Below are 15,483 nucleotides of genomic sequence, written 5' to 3' on the forward strand. Positions count from 1 at the left end.
CATCCCTTTTAGTGACCATTTCTCCTTTGCCAAGATAATCCATCCACCTGACAGGTGTGGCATATCAAGAAGATTATTAAACAGCATGATCATTACACAGGTGCACCCTGTGCTGGGGACATACAACGCCACTGTAAAATGTAGTTTTGTCACACAATTCCACAGATGTCTCAAGTTTTGAAGGAGCAAAAATCACGAGGCCCATGTTTATTAAGGTATCTGTGACCAACAGATGCACATCTGTATTCCCAGTCACGTGAAATCCATAAATCCATGTTCCGCTTATACTTTTGTTCAGTATAGATGTCGATTTTTGTGTAAATCCGGCTGTCTGCCGGGCATCTGCATGATGATTAGAGCTTGGGCATGGAGGGTTTCATAAATGCGTGTAACGTTTATTTATTGCTCTTTAAGGTCAATGTCATGGTTCTTCAGCGCCGTGTCGACTGATTGACTGGACTGGCAGCTGAGCAGAGTCAGAGACGTGCTTTGTGAAAAAAGACACTCAACCCTGTCAATGTATATACAGTGCATTCGGAAAGTATTCAGACCCCTTCACTTATACCACATTTTGTTACGTTTAGAGCCTTATTCTAAAATGGATTAAATACATGTTTTTCCTCATCAATCTACACACAATACCCAATTATGACAAAGCGAAAACAAGTTTAGAAATTGTTGCAAATGTACTCAAAATAAACATAAATACCTTATTTACATAAGTATTCAGACCCTTTGCTATGAGACTGGAAATTGAGCTCAGGTACATCCTGTTTCCATCCTTGAGATGTTTCTACAACTTGATTGATTCAATTGATTGAACATTATTTAGAAAGGCACACACCGGTCTATATAAGGTCCCACAGATGACCGTGCATGTCAGAGCAAAAACCAAGCCATGAGTTTGAAGGAATTGTCTGTGGAGCTCCGAGACAGGATTGTGTCGAGGCACAGATCAAGATTGAACTCTTTGGCCTGAATGCCAAGTGTCACGTCTGGAGGAAACCAGGCACCATCCCTACGGTGAAGCATGGTGGTGGCAACATCATGTTGTGGGGATGTTATTCAGCGGCAGGGGCTGGAAGAATAGTAAGGATCGAGGGAAAGATGAACAGAGCAAAGTACAGAGTGATCCTTGATGAAAACCTGCTCCAGAGCGCTCAGGACCTTGGAAGGTGAACCTTCGCCCTAGTCTAACAGGACAACGACCCTAACACACAGCCAAGACAATGCAGGAGTGGCTTCGGGACAAGTCTCTAAATGTCATTGAGTGGCCCAGCCAGAGCCCAGACTTGAACCCAGTCGAACATCTCTGGAGACACCTGAAAATAGCTGAGCAGCTACGCTCCCTATCCAACCTGACAGAGCTTGATAGGATCTGCAGAGAAGGATGGGAGAAACTCCCCAAATAAAGGTGTACCAAGCTTGTAGCGTCATACCCAAGAAGACTCATGGCTTTACTTTCAACAAAGTAAAGGGTCTGAATACTTGTGTAAATGTGATATTGCCATTTATTTTTAATACATTAGCAATAATTTCTAAAAACCTGTTTTCGCTTTGTCATTATGAGGTATTGTGTGTAGATTGATGAAAAACATTTATTTAATCCGTTTTAGAATAAGGCTGTAACGTAACAAAATGTGGATAAAGTGAAGAGAACTGAATACTTTCCGAATGCACTGTAAATCCCTACTTAGATATCAGATCACCAGTGACCAGTGTGAATTGAAAGGAGGGTTTAAAAAAGGCCTAGAGCCGAGCCAAGTACCTCCTTTGAGGAGGTACTTAGATGGTTTGTTTCAACCAACAGCTTAGGACATTCAATTACTGAAATATTCAAAACGGAGCTGTGTGTGTGGAGGTGTTCAACATCAAGGTCTTTACCTAAGCATGAGGTTCATAAGCTGCAGACCCTCTCCCCTGAGGAAGCGGTCCCGGTTGGCAGCCAGCATCAGACAGGAGCACAGGGCATCAAACAGGTTCTCCATCATCTCCTGCTCCTCTGCCGTGGCTGGGTTGTGGCGCTTGAACACCTGAAGTAGAATGACACCCACAGCTCATCACCAGGGTTGGGTAGGTTACTTTCTAAATGTAATCCGGTAGTTATTAGTTACCTGTCCAACACTTATCAGTAACGTAACACTTTGATTACCCAAACTGAGTAATGTAATCTGATTACTTAGTTAATTTTAGATGACTTCCCCTTAAGAGGCATTAGGAGAAGACAAAAGTTACAATTACCAATTGAACAACATCTATTGTAGGATAAATAGATGTTAGGGGTTTACATAGCTGGCCATAAATGGATGTTGCATTTTACTTTATGGGTTGGTTATGTACTAATCCATTGCTTTCTACAACAGACAATAATAGTAATAATACGATTATGCTCCCTCTTTACATTACAAACCAAAGTCTGGAAATCTGACAGTCATGCCAATCAGTATAATATCCTTTGATCTTAAAAAACAGGACTTGGAATTATGAGCATTAGCCAAAAACGAAGGATTTATTAGCCTACTCTGTTTATGATTTTGTTGTCATGGAGGATTGGGCTCATTGTTTTGAGTTGAAAAATAAATGCTGCTCTCATGGAATGGCATGCTTTGAGCACTACCGAAAAGTCCCTTTTGCATGTGAGAAATGAATGACATATGCTGCATTTGCTATAGCCCTATTGTTTACGCTTTTGTTGGTGACACTTTGATAGTGATAATTTGCAGCTGTTTAAGTCAATCAAAAGTGTGTGAGTTTGAGCATATGTCCGTTAGGCTTATAGATTTTTTTTTTGAATCAGCACAAATTTTATTGAGCAACAAAAGCCCCACTCGTGGTCTTCTTAAATTTAACTTGTCTTTGACTGTATGGAGCACAATACCACAGAGGAGTTTAGAAGGGAGGAACTCTGATTTGAATGTCATTAAGCAAACAGAAAGTTGATTAAAAAAAATACAAAAATAAAACATCCTTTCTGAATTTGAAAGTAATCATCTAGTTTTCAAAAGTATCTGTAATTGTATTACAATATCTATGCTGGTAACGGATTACATGTAATCCATTACTCCCCAACCTTGTCTATCACCAGGGAACTGACATGGCCAGAAATTACTTTGAACTGTGATGCTGGTAAATTCAGTATAAATGCAATAAATGATGTACTGGTTTGGCTCATTGGCAGACTTTAAACAGTGTAACTGTAATTCATTTTTGGCTGTGTATGATAAACCTCACAAAGATAGAACAGTATTCAACCAAATACATTTTGGGTGCAGTGCCCTCGGAACTAAGGACACACCGAAACCTTGCAACCGGCATCACCAACAAAGTGGAGAGACTTACGAAGCAAAGCAGAAAATCTGTCTAGCATCAAGTTACACTTCAAAATGTTATTCATTTGCATTAGACAGAATTATACTGGAGACCTTGAATATATCAAATATTATAATACTTAGCCAAAAGAATCCTGCACATAAGGCTAATCTAACTGAGGTTGTGTTCATGAAGTGGGTATGGATAGATCACTACTGTAAAGAACACAGTTCTTATGAGCTGCTGAAACTTCAACAGTGTGATGTAAGGTGTGTGAGAGAGAGACCATGATGAAACAGAGAGAGAGAAGGAGCAGGAGCAGTAGAAAATGTGAACAGACAGGTTGGTCAAATCCCTAGGAGTCTTACAGAGAGCTGCTGCAGTAAAACGTCAATCCCATCCAGCTCCCCCAAGAGCTCCCTGGTGCCTGGAGGTAGGTAGGTAGGTGTAGAGAGAGCGTGAGAGAGAGAGAAACTTAAAATATTGTGGACATAAACATTGACAAACATAGTTAGAGCGGGACGGTGGGAGACTGAATCGATCGAGGCAGCACAACCAACCCAGGCAACTAAACTCAGAGGGGGAGACCAAGAAGAAAATTAGATAGGACAGAATATCAATGTGGCCCAGTGCATTATTGTTCTGGACATAGTGCCTGACTGTCATCCAGCAGCACTAGAAGGCCTTCTGGACCCAGCCACTCAGTAACTAACAAAAGTGTACTTTAACCAGTCATGTTACTCTACTATTTTGGTCCACAGACAGAGTAATCACACCAAACACCTCTATGGCTATGTTTATTCGACAATAACACATTCGACTAGAGCAGTTTTCATCACTTTGTACAGCAAGTAGAGGAGAAAGGGCTGTAAATTTACTGTCATTGTTTTGAAGCAAGATAGCCAAGATTTCACTGCAGTACAGCTTGTTAGCATCGAATGGAATCTTTGCCTGAAAGAGAGAAAGGGTGGGGGTGATGAATGCTAAAATCAGTGACAGCATGAGCAATTGAAAGCCTATATTCTGTACTGTAGGTACTGGTCCAGAACAGACATTTTCAATGAGACACATCCAACCAGCCTGCAAAAACCTCTACATAAAGCATCAATAAACCATGGATTGTGTCATTTTCAGTCATATCCTCACCTTTATTCTCTTTAGCAACCACTGCATGAGTCCTTGCTGAGCTGCTTCTGTGCACAGGCCAGGCCTGAACTCTGCCATGTTCTCAATGATGGCTGATGGAGAGTGATGGGAGAGAAGAGAGGCGAATGACTTTCAGATTATGACAGCACCTCGCTGAGAAGTATAGAGGTCTCAGATTCCTTTGCTAATACTTGCATTATAAAGCCGTCTGAGACACCTTATATCTCAATCAGCCAGGAGAAGGTCGGCAAAATCCCAGAGGAGAGAGACGACAGAAGGACAAGGAGAAGGAGCAATATAGGCCTGCTGGAAAAGAGGGAAGCCTTTATCACTAATTCCAGCTGAGCAGACACCATCCTGGAGGACATGAGCCTCTGAGCCCCAACCACGAAGCAGACAAAAGGCTTATTCAAGCCTGGAGAGCTGCCTTGATAAGACGCCATCAAAACACTAGGCGCACTGAGCCCAAATGTAATGATTAAATAATCGGAATGTGTTTCTTCTATGTGAATAGAATGGAGGGCATCTCACTGATTCACAAACTGTTAGGACATGTTATGACAAACAGATTTTCAGACTATGGGCTAAAACTGCTCCACGCCAGCATTTACAAACATTTTAATAATCCCCATATTTTGTCCAATCATTCTGCAGTGGGTCTTACCTAACGTGTTGTAGACTCCATCTGCCTCCTCCTTCACCTGCTCATCCAGCCTCTCCATGTTCTGCACCAGAAGGGCCACAACCTGTCCCTCCAACTACAGTTAGAGAAGAAGACAGGCTGTTTCATCACAGCATTACGGAATACTGTGTGGTTGAGTGACAACAATAAAGGCTCAGGCCTAATTTCCGTTGTTAACTTATAAGTCATATAAGACGAGTGATTTGACCTTTGCCTCCATGGTCTTTCTAAATGTCAGCCGACATTATGATGGGGTACTCAACCTTTTCCAGAAAACCGCCAATAACTTTGCTGCTGTCAAAGTGAGTGCAAAGGGAGGGCTAAGGCTTCCGCATGCTTCGTTTGGAAACGAACGAGTGTGCTCGCATACTCCCATAAAAGACCTTAGCTGAAATACCAGAAAAGACCAGGCAAAAGTAATGTTTGTCCATCTTGAGACGCCGTAGCCAGTATACACTCCTCAAAATAGTCAGAATTAATCTAAGACAACTCAAGAAATCGGTCATTCATTTTGCAGTTTTTGCAGAGATCTTAGTCGCGCAATTTTACATCTAAGATGTTCGGTGCAGTATTTCTCAAGTGAAAGAATATGCATGAAAACGAGTAATCTATCGTTGAATGACAACAAACACTTTATTGAAGGATCCCTACCGTTGACCAATGACCGACGAAGGGGCGTAAACTTCAGCTCTGAAGTTCGCCTCAAGATTTTTCTTTGGAACGAACAGCCCAAAAAAACCTTGCCGAAGACCAGGACTAACATAAACGTCACAAAATGTCGTCATAATATATGCACAAGCTGTTTCGGATGGGAAGCACGCGGAAGACTTAAGACAGACCATTTTCACTAAGGCAATGGACATTAGCTGGGATTGAATCTGCTTTTAATCTATTGAGTTTATCATCAGCATCAATATGGTTGTAGGGGGGATGAGAAATAACACAAAATGGCAGCTAGCCATGACTTGATTGTATACAAACAAAATGGACTCACCAAAGAGTCTATGAGTACTTCCGCGCCTTCCTCACTTTCATGAAGTGTGTCGATGTCCGTCAGCTCTTGTAACAAATCAACCACTGCAATGGCGATATGTAGGAGAGGCTAAGGATTTTTACAGTGGGTATTAATATGTTTGATTTTTTTCTAGGTTCAGTTTTGAATAATTAGTAGCCTTATTCAAGGTAAAATGCATAGAATAGCATTAGTCAATGGTTTAACAAGTGCAGGTAAATTAACTGAATTTAACAGTGAATGATGCCCAGTAAGCAATCTTTGAAGGAAAGGATATCTGTGTTCTCATGGCTGAGTAAGCCCAGCAGGGAATGGACAGCATTGAGCTCCACCAAGAGGTGGTAGAGATCAGGCATGGTGGCGATGACATGCATCTCCTGGATGATGTCATTCAGATCCAGCTCTGTTTCCATGAACCTGAGCAGAGGCATAATAAAGTATGTCAGAAATGGAAAATAAGTCCAGACTTGTTGAATGCAATGTCATGTAATTAAAGACTGGAGCAGATCAATTTACCCTTAAAATAGAATTATACCTTTATAAGACAAAGGCATGAATACTTCATGTATAACTAGGGCTGGCACGATTACCGTATAAACGTGAAACCGACGGTTATGGATGAAGACCGCCATGAAAATAAAATAACCGTCATAACTGTTTTAACAAAAGAGTCTTCGGTGCCTAGGCAACGCCCCCCTCCCTGCAGTCTAGGTTGAAGATGACTAAGGGTGTGTTTGTAAATTCACTCTGGAGTGTGAGTGCGCTCAGAGTGCACTCTGGGGGTTCTTATATTCAGAGCGTTGTCAGATTATCTGTGCGTAAATTCAGTGTTTACGCTCTTGGATTGTTCAGAGTGCACACTGGACGCTCTGGTCTAGGGGGAAAAGTATGCAAGCATTCTGACCTAACGGCAGTCAAGCACCCAAGTTAACTGGCTAAAGTTGGCTAGCTTGCTAGCTACTGCCAGACACAAATGAGAGAACACCTCACTGACTATTTTACTCGCCCTAGTAGAGCTGGTGGGACTGTTGTCCTGTTATCTAGAGAGTTGGGGATTGTAACTGTGCTGCTAGCAACAATTTATTTCCGTTTTTTTGTCTGATGTTTACTGATACCTGTCAAATTCAATGGGTGTTGAGGGTTCGTCAATTCATCAGTTATTCTGCACTCTGTCACACAAACGAGAGAGCTCTGAAATCGGAGTAGATAGCCAAAGCAAATTTACGAACAAAGGTTAAGACAAGAGGATTCTAATATCCCACAACTCTTTGCAGCAACGGGACCAGCTATTCTAGTCAACAACGGCGCTGGTATTTCGCAACGGCACGTCACATAAACCTGTTAATATTCAAAAAGTTTACACATGGAATCTTAACCTGTTATCGTCAATCTAGCCTACAGCCCATGCAGTCAGGAGTGGAGGAGAAAATGTACCTCTTAAAATAAATAAATATATATACACATACACACACAGTTGAAGTCGGAAGTTTACATACACTTTACACACAACATACACAACTCGTTTTTCAAACATTCCACAAATTTGATTGTGGATGTGTTTCAAGGACTACCTTCAAACTCAGTGGCTCTTTGCTTGACATCTTGGGAAACTAAAGAAATCAGCCAAGACCTCAGAAAAAAAATTGTAGACCTACACAAGTCTTGTTCTTCCTTGGGAGCAATTTCCAAACGCCTGAAGGTACCACGTTCAACTGCACAAACAACAGTATGCAAGTATATACACCATGGAACCACGCAGCCGTCATACCGCTCAAGAAGGAAACGCGTTCTGTCTCCTAGAGATGAACGTACTTTGGTGCGAAAAGTGCAAATCAATCCCAGAACAGCAGCAAAGGACCTTGTGAAGATGCTGGAGGAAACAGGCACAAAAGTTACTATATCCACAGTAAAACGAGTCCTATATCGACATAACCTGAAAGGCCGCTCAGCAAGGAAGCCACTTCTCCAAAACCGCCATAAAAAAAGCCAGACTACGGTTTTCAATTGCACAAAGATGTGCAATTGCAAAGATGTCCAAATGTCCTCTGGTCTGATGAAACAAAAATAGAACTATTTGGCCATAATGACCATTGTTACATTGAGGAAAAAGGGGGATGCTTGCAAGCCGAAGAACACCATCCCAACCGTGAAGCACGGTTGTGGCAGCATCATGTTGTGGAGGTGCTTTGCTGCTAGAGGGACTGGTGCACTTCACAAAATAGATGGCATCATGAGGGAGGAAAATGATGTGGATATATTAAAGCAACATCTCAAGACATCAGTCAGGAAGTTAAAGCTTGGTCGCAAATGGGTCTTCCAAAGGGACAATGACACCGAGCATACTTCCAAGTTGTGGCAAAATGGCTTAAGGACAACAAAGTCAAGGTATTGGAGTGGCCATCACAAAGCCCTGACCTCAATCTTATAGAAAATTTGTGGGCAGAACTGAAAAAGCGTGTGCGAGCAAGGAGGCCTACAAACCTGACTCCGTTACACCAGCTCTTTCAGGAGGCACGGGCCAAAATTCAGCCAATTTATTGTGGGAAGCTTGTTTAAAGGCAATGCTACCAAATACTAATTGAGTGTATGCAAACTTCTGACCCACTGGGAATGTGATGAAAGAAATTAAAGCTGAAATAAATCACTCTCTCTACTATGGAGGTGTGTTGGGTCATTGCCCTGTTGAAAAACAAGTGATAGTACCACTAAGCCCAAACCAGATGGGACGGCGTATCGCTTCAGAATGCTGTGATAATCATGCTGGTTAAGTGTGCCTAGAATTCTAAATAAATCACAGACAGGGTCAACAGCAAAGCACCCCCACACATCCTCCATGCTTCACGGTGGGATCCACACATGCAGAGATCATCCGTTCACCTACTCTGCGTCTCACAAAGAAATGGCGGTTGGAACCCCAAAATAAAATAGAACATTTGGAGTCATCAGACGAAAGGACATATTTCCACCTGTCTAATCTCCATTGCTCGTGTTTCATAGCCCAAGCAAGTCTCTTCTTATTGGTGTTCTTTAGTAGTGGTTTCTTTGCAGCAATTCGACCATGAAGGCCTGATTCAAACAGTCTCCTCTGAACAGTTGATGTTGAGATGTGTCTGTTACTTGAACTCAGTGAAGCATTTATTTGGTCTGCAATCTGTGGTGCAGTTAACTCTTAAAGAACTCTGCAGTAGAGGTAACTCTGGGCGTTCCTTTCCTGTGGCGGTCCTCATGAGAACCAGTTTCATCATAGCGCTTGATGGTTTTTGCAACTGCCCATGAAGAAACTTAAAGTAATTTCACTTTGCTTATTTGAGCTGTTCTTGCCATAATATGGACTTGTTATTTGACCAAATAGGGCTATCTTCTTCCTACCTTGTCACAACACTACTGATTGGCTCAAACACATTAAGGAAAGAAAATCAGATTTACTTTTAACAAGGCACACCTGTTAATTGAAATGCATTCCAGGTGACTACCTCATGAAGCTGGTTGAGAGAATGCCAAGAGTGTGCAAAGCTGGCATCAAGACAAAGGGTGACTACTTTGAAGAATCTCAAATATAAAGTCATCCAAAGTTCCATGACCGTCACAGCCTTATGTATAAATGTCCCTCATTAACTCACCTCCCCGGGGTGTCTGGGAACTTTATCCTCAGCTCCTGGTTTTTGTAGGACCTTTTTTCAAAGGTCAGGATCATTTTCTTCACCGAACTCTCATCCACTGGTTCACCCTGAAAACAGAGTGCCCTTTTGTGAAAAGTGTAACCAAGACAACAAAAAAGTATTTTAGGAACAAGATCAGCACATTTAACGCCGCATGAGAGAAGACGGCTGACGCTTTAAGTGCTCCTAATCAACTGATTTTCTGTTCGTTTTTTTGCGTTGTTTGTAACTTATTGTTTTTACTTATTTTGTACATAATGTTGCTGCTACCGTCTCTTACGACCGAAAATAACTTCTGGACATCAGAACAACGATTACTCATCACGAACTGGCAGAAGCTTTTTTTTCCTTTAACGAGTCCGAAGTGAAGGACATACTGCTTTACCGGGAACAGGCCCAAATCCCCGTCATTTGCGTAAAGAGAAGACGGAGAAAAAGAGGGCGGAGGTGGGCCTGACTTCTGAGAATTCGTAGGCGATTGAATAAACCCCCACTGCCTTCCGTTCTACTAGATAATGTGCAATCATTGGAAAATAAAATCGACGACCTACGAGGAAGATTAAACTAACAACGGGACATTAAAAACGAATATCTTACACGTCACGGAGTCGTGGCTGAACGACAACATTATCAACATACAGCTAGCTGGTTATACGCTCTATCGGCAGGATAGAACAGTGGCGTCTGGTAAGACAAGGGGTGGCATCCTATGTAAATGTGTAAACAACAGCTGGTGCACAATATCTAAGGAAGTCTCAAGGTTTTGCTCGCCTGAGGTAGACTATCTCATGATAAGCTGTAGACCACACCATCTGTATTTTTTGTAGCTGTCTATTTACCACCACAGACGGATGCTGGCACCAAGACCGCACTCAATGAGCTGTATTCCGCCATAAGCAAACATGAAAACTCTCATCCAGAGGCGGCGCTCCTAGTGGCCGGGAACTTTAATGCAGGGAAACTGAAATCCGTTTTATCAAATTTCTATCAGCATGTTAAAAGTGCAACCAGAGGGAAAAAAACTCTAGACCACCTTTATCCATTTGGCAAATCTGACCATAATTCTATCCTCCCGATTCCTGTTTACAAGCAAAAATGAAAGCAGGAAGCACCAGTGACTTGATCAATAAAAGTGGTCAGATGAAGCAGATGCTAAGCTACAGGACCGTTTTGCAAGCACAGACTGGAATATGTTCCGGGATTCCTCCGATGGCATTGAGGAGTACACCACATCAGTCATTGGCTTCATCAATAAGTGCATCGATGACGTCGTCCCCACAGTGACTACGTACATACCCAACCAGAAGCCATGGATTACAGACAACATCCACACTGAGCTAAAAGCTAGAGCTGCCGCTTTCAAGGTGCAGGACTCTAACCCGGAAGCTTATAAGAAATCCCACTATGCCCTCCAACGAACCATCAAACAGGCAAAACGTCAATACAGGACCAAGATCAAATCGTACTACACCGACTACGACGCTCGTCGGATGTGGCAGGGCTTGCAAGCCATTACAGACTACAAAGGGAAGCACAGGCGAGAGCTGCCCAGTGACACGAGCATACCAGACAGGCTAAACTACTTCTACGATCGCTTCGAGGCAAATTACACTGAAACATGCATGAGAGCACCAGCTGTTCCGGAAGACTGTGTGATCACGCTCTCCGAAGCCGATGTGAGTAAGACCTTTAAACAGGCTCAACATTCACAAGGCCAGACGGATTTCCAGGATGTGTACTGCAAGCATGCGCTGAACAACTAGCAAATGTCTTCACTGACATTTTCAACCTCTCCCTGTCCGAGTCTGTAATGCCAACATGTTTTAAGCAGACTACCATAGTCCCTGTGCCCAAGAATACTAAGGTAACCTGCCTAAACGACTACCGACCCATAGCACTCACATCTGTAGCCATGAAGTGCTTTGAAAGGCTGGTCATGGCTCACAACACCATTATCCCAGAAACACTAAACGGACTCCAATTTGCAAATGCCCTATGTGAGAATGCCATTCATTGACTACAGCTCAGCGTTCAACACCATAGTGCCCTCAAAGCTCATCACTCTGCAACTGGATCCTGGACTTCCTGACGGGCCGCCCCCAGGTGGTAAGGGTAGGTAACAACACATCCGCCACGCTGATCCTCAACACAGGGGCCCTTCAGGGGTGTGTGCTTAGTCCCGTCCTGTACTCCCTGTTCACTCATGACGGCACGGCCAGGCACAACTTCAACACCATCATTAAGTTTGCCGATGACACAACAGTGCTCGGTCTGATCACCAACAAGACAGCCTATAGGGAGGTGGTCAGAGATCTGGCCGTGTGGTGCCAGGATAACAACCTCTCCCTCAACGTGATCAAGACAAAGGAGATGATTGTGGACTACAGGAAAAGGAAGCCCGAGCACGCCCCCATTCTCATCAACAGGTCTGCAGTGGAGCAGGTTGAGAGCTTCAAGTTCCTTGGTGTCCACATCACCAACAAACTAACATGGTCCAAGCACACCAAGACAGTCGTGAAGAGGGCACGACAAAACCTATTCCCCCTCAGGAGACTGAAAAGATTTGGCATTGATCCTCAGATCCTCATAAGGTTCTATAGCTGCACCATCGAGAGCATTCTGACTGGTTGCATCACTGCCTGGTATGGCAACTGCTCGGCCTCCGACCGCAAGGCACTACAGAGGGTAGTGCGTACGGCCCAGTACATCACTGGGGTCAAGCTTCCTGCCATCCAGGACCTCTATACCAGGCGGTGTCAGAGGAAGGCCCTAAAAATTATCAAAGACTCCATCCACCCTAGTCATAGACTGTTCTCTCTGCTACCGCATGCAAGCGGTACCAGAGCGCCAAGTCTAGGTCCAAGAGGCTTCTAAACAGCTTCTACCCCCAAGCCATAAGACTCCTGAACATCTAATCAAGTGGCTACCCAGACTATTTGCATTGCTGCCCCCTCTTTTACACCATTGTTACTCTGTTATTATCTATGCATAGTCACTTTAATAACTCTACCTACATGTACATATTACCTCAATTACCTCCACTAACTGGTGCCCCCGCACATTGACTCATTACCGGTACCCCCTGTATATATTCTCGCTATTATTTTACTGCTGCTCTTTAATTACTTGTTCCTCTTATTTCTTATTCTTATTTTTTAAACTGCATTGTTGGTTAAGGGCTTGTAAGTAAGCATTTCACTGTAAGGTCTACACCTGTTGTATTCGGCGCATACGACTAAAACAATTTGATTTGATTGATTTTATGTCAGTAAAACTGTGCCCACCTCTTGGTCGTCTGCATCCTCATCATCATCCATGAGTTTCTCCAGTATCTTCTTCCTGTCACCACTCGGGTCCTCACCGTCATCTCTCTCCAGGCGTCTGGCCAGTTCTCTGCCAACCTTCTTGCTTCTGGGGTCATCATCATCATCATCCCGCAGACGCTTTGCCCCCCTGTCAGGCTACAATGAAGATCACACCATCAACACCATGTTGAGCAGGTACATCAAAACAGGGATGTCAAGTCATAAGGCTTTGCAATGTATCCAAGCAAACAGTTAATAATGTAGCAAATGCATTCATCTTTACATGCAATAGCACTTGATTTTCTGATACACACTATGGCCAAAAGTATGTGGACAAATTCAAATGTGTGTATTCCACACCCATTGCTGACAGGTGTATAAAATTGAGCACACAGCCATGCAATCTCCATAGAAAAAACATTGGCCTTACTGAAGAGCTCAGTGACTTTCAATGTGGTACCATCATTGGATGCCACCTTCAAACAACGGCTCTGCCGAGAAGTGGTCAGCCACACAAGCTCACAGAACAGAACTGCCGAATTCTAAAGCATGTAAAAATCATCTGTCCTCGGTTGCAACACTCACTACCGAGTTCCAAACTGCCCCTGGAAGCAACGTCAGCACAAGAACTGTATGTCGGGAGCGTCACGAAATGTGTTTCCGTGGCCGATCAGCTGCACACAAGCCTAAGATCACCACGTGCAATGCCAAGCGGCAGCAGGAGTTGTTTAAAGCTCACCGCCATTGGACTCTGGAGCAGTGGAAACGGGTTTTCTGGAGTGATGAATCGCGCTTCACGATCTGGCAGTCCGACGGACGTATCTGGGTTTGGCGGATGCCAGGAGAACGCTACAGTGCCTTGCAAAAGTATTCACCCCCTTGGCAGTTTTTCTATTTTGTTGCATTACAACCTGTAATTTAAATGGATTTTTATTTGGATTTCATGTAATGGACAGACACAAAATAGTCCAAATTGAAATGGGAAAAAAATGCCAAGGGGGTGAATACTTTCGCAAGCCACTGTACCTGCCCCAATGCATAGTGCCAACTGTAAAGTTTTGGTGGAGGAGGAATAATGGTCTGGGGCTGCTTGTTCATAATTCACGCCCCTTAGTTCCAGTGAAGGGAAATCTTAACGCTACGGCACGCAATGACATTCTAGACAATTCTGTGCTTCCAACTTTCTGGCAACAGTTTGGGGAATGCCCTTTCCTGTTTCAGCATGACAATGCCCCCGTGCACAAATCGAGGTACATACAGAATTGGATTGTTGAGATCAGTGTGGAAGAACTTGACTGGCATGCGCAGAGCCCTGACCTCAACCCTATACAACACCTTTGGGATGAATTGGAAAGCTGACTGCAAACCAGGCCTAATCGCCCAACATCAGTGCCCGACCTCTCTAATGATCTTGTGGCTGAATGGAAGCAAGTTTCTGCAGCAATGTTCCAACATCTAGTGGCAAGCCTTCCCAGAAGAGTGGAGGATGTTATAGCAGGAAAGGGGTGACCAACCATATTAATGCCCATTATTTTGAAATGGGATGTTCGACGAACAGGTGTCCACATACTGTTGGCCATGTAGTGTGCTCAAGAAATTACATTCCACGAAAGCAACATTACTTTAGCTAACAAGGCTGAGCCACAGATAGAAAAAAGAGCAAATATCTTTAGCTGAGGTAGGCAAGCGTTTGTAACACAAGGTAGCTAGCTTAGCTAGATACTGTAGTTAGTTAGCTACAGTAACTTGTTACCTTTACGTGCTAACTTTAGTTAGGCTAAATTGACATCAGATAGCCAACTCTTTAAATTTGTCACAACATTAACTAGCTAAGCGAACTTGGTTTATTCGCTAATTACCAATCATTTTAGCCAGTAGCTAACAGTTAGGGCTAGAGTCAAAGACGCTGTTTACAGCACCCTTATTTTGCTAGCTAACTAACGTTACCGGTAAGTTAGCTAGCTGGGATATGAGGATATGTCTAACCAGCTAATTACCTGATAATTCAGTAGCTCGCCTACGTCCATGACGAAATGTTAAGTTTCGGGCAAACGTTACAGTTATCAACAATGAATAGTGGCTATGTCAGCCTCGCAATGTCCCGCTACAAACTTAAAACAGCAAATGTTACCGTAAAGCACTGCGTTGTCGTGATATTCTGAAGAGGAGGCTTGCTTTGGGGAACTGTGATGGGGACTTGACATTCCAAGGGCCTTAGCTGTCGGTCCCCATAAATTAAGGGGCAACACGTTTTCCTGTTTACTTTACAAGTTGCACAGATACTATAGAATGACATTGAATTTACATTTATTGTTATACGATAATTATGCAGGTGGTAACTTTTACAGGACTTTATTTTATTTTCAGGAT

The 15,483-nt window shown here is 43.2% G+C and overlaps 1 protein-coding gene across 3 annotated transcripts in view; it reads right to left on the bottom strand.

Moving 5' to 3' along the window:
• LOC120061200 (beta-catenin-like protein 1) overlaps positions 1–15,226 on the bottom strand; it is a 37,335-nt gene extending 22,109 nt beyond the window's left edge. For 2 of the 3 annotated variants that reach the window (XM_039010822.1, XM_039010820.1), the window contains exons 1-10: positions 15,111–15,226; positions 13,093–13,269; positions 9,770–9,876; positions 6,427–6,566; positions 6,132–6,229; positions 5,120–5,213; positions 4,456–4,547; positions 4,188–4,260; positions 3,678–3,736; positions 1,885–2,033 (exon numbers count right to left, since the gene is read on the bottom strand). In XM_039010822.1, the coding sequence (XP_038866750.1) occupies positions 1,885–2,033; positions 3,678–3,736; positions 4,188–4,260; positions 4,456–4,547; positions 5,120–5,213; positions 6,132–6,229; positions 6,427–6,566; positions 9,770–9,876; positions 13,093–13,269; positions 15,111–15,140 (1,019 nt within the window). In that variant the 5' untranslated portion in view covers positions 15,141–15,226. The remainder of the gene's footprint in view (positions 1–1,884; positions 2,034–3,677; positions 3,737–4,187; positions 4,261–4,455; positions 4,548–5,119; positions 5,214–6,131; positions 6,230–6,426; positions 6,567–9,769; positions 9,877–13,092; positions 13,270–15,110) is intronic. The other variant, XM_039010821.1, reaches the window with a different exon arrangement.
• Between the last annotated feature and the right edge of the window lie 257 nt (positions 15,227–15,483).

Source organism: Salvelinus namaycush, chromosome 16 (genome assembly GCF_016432855.1).
Source record: "Salvelinus namaycush isolate Seneca chromosome 16, SaNama_1.0, whole genome shotgun sequence".
Lineage (NCBI taxonomy): Eukaryota > Metazoa > Chordata > Actinopteri > Salmoniformes > Salmonidae > Salvelinus > Salvelinus namaycush.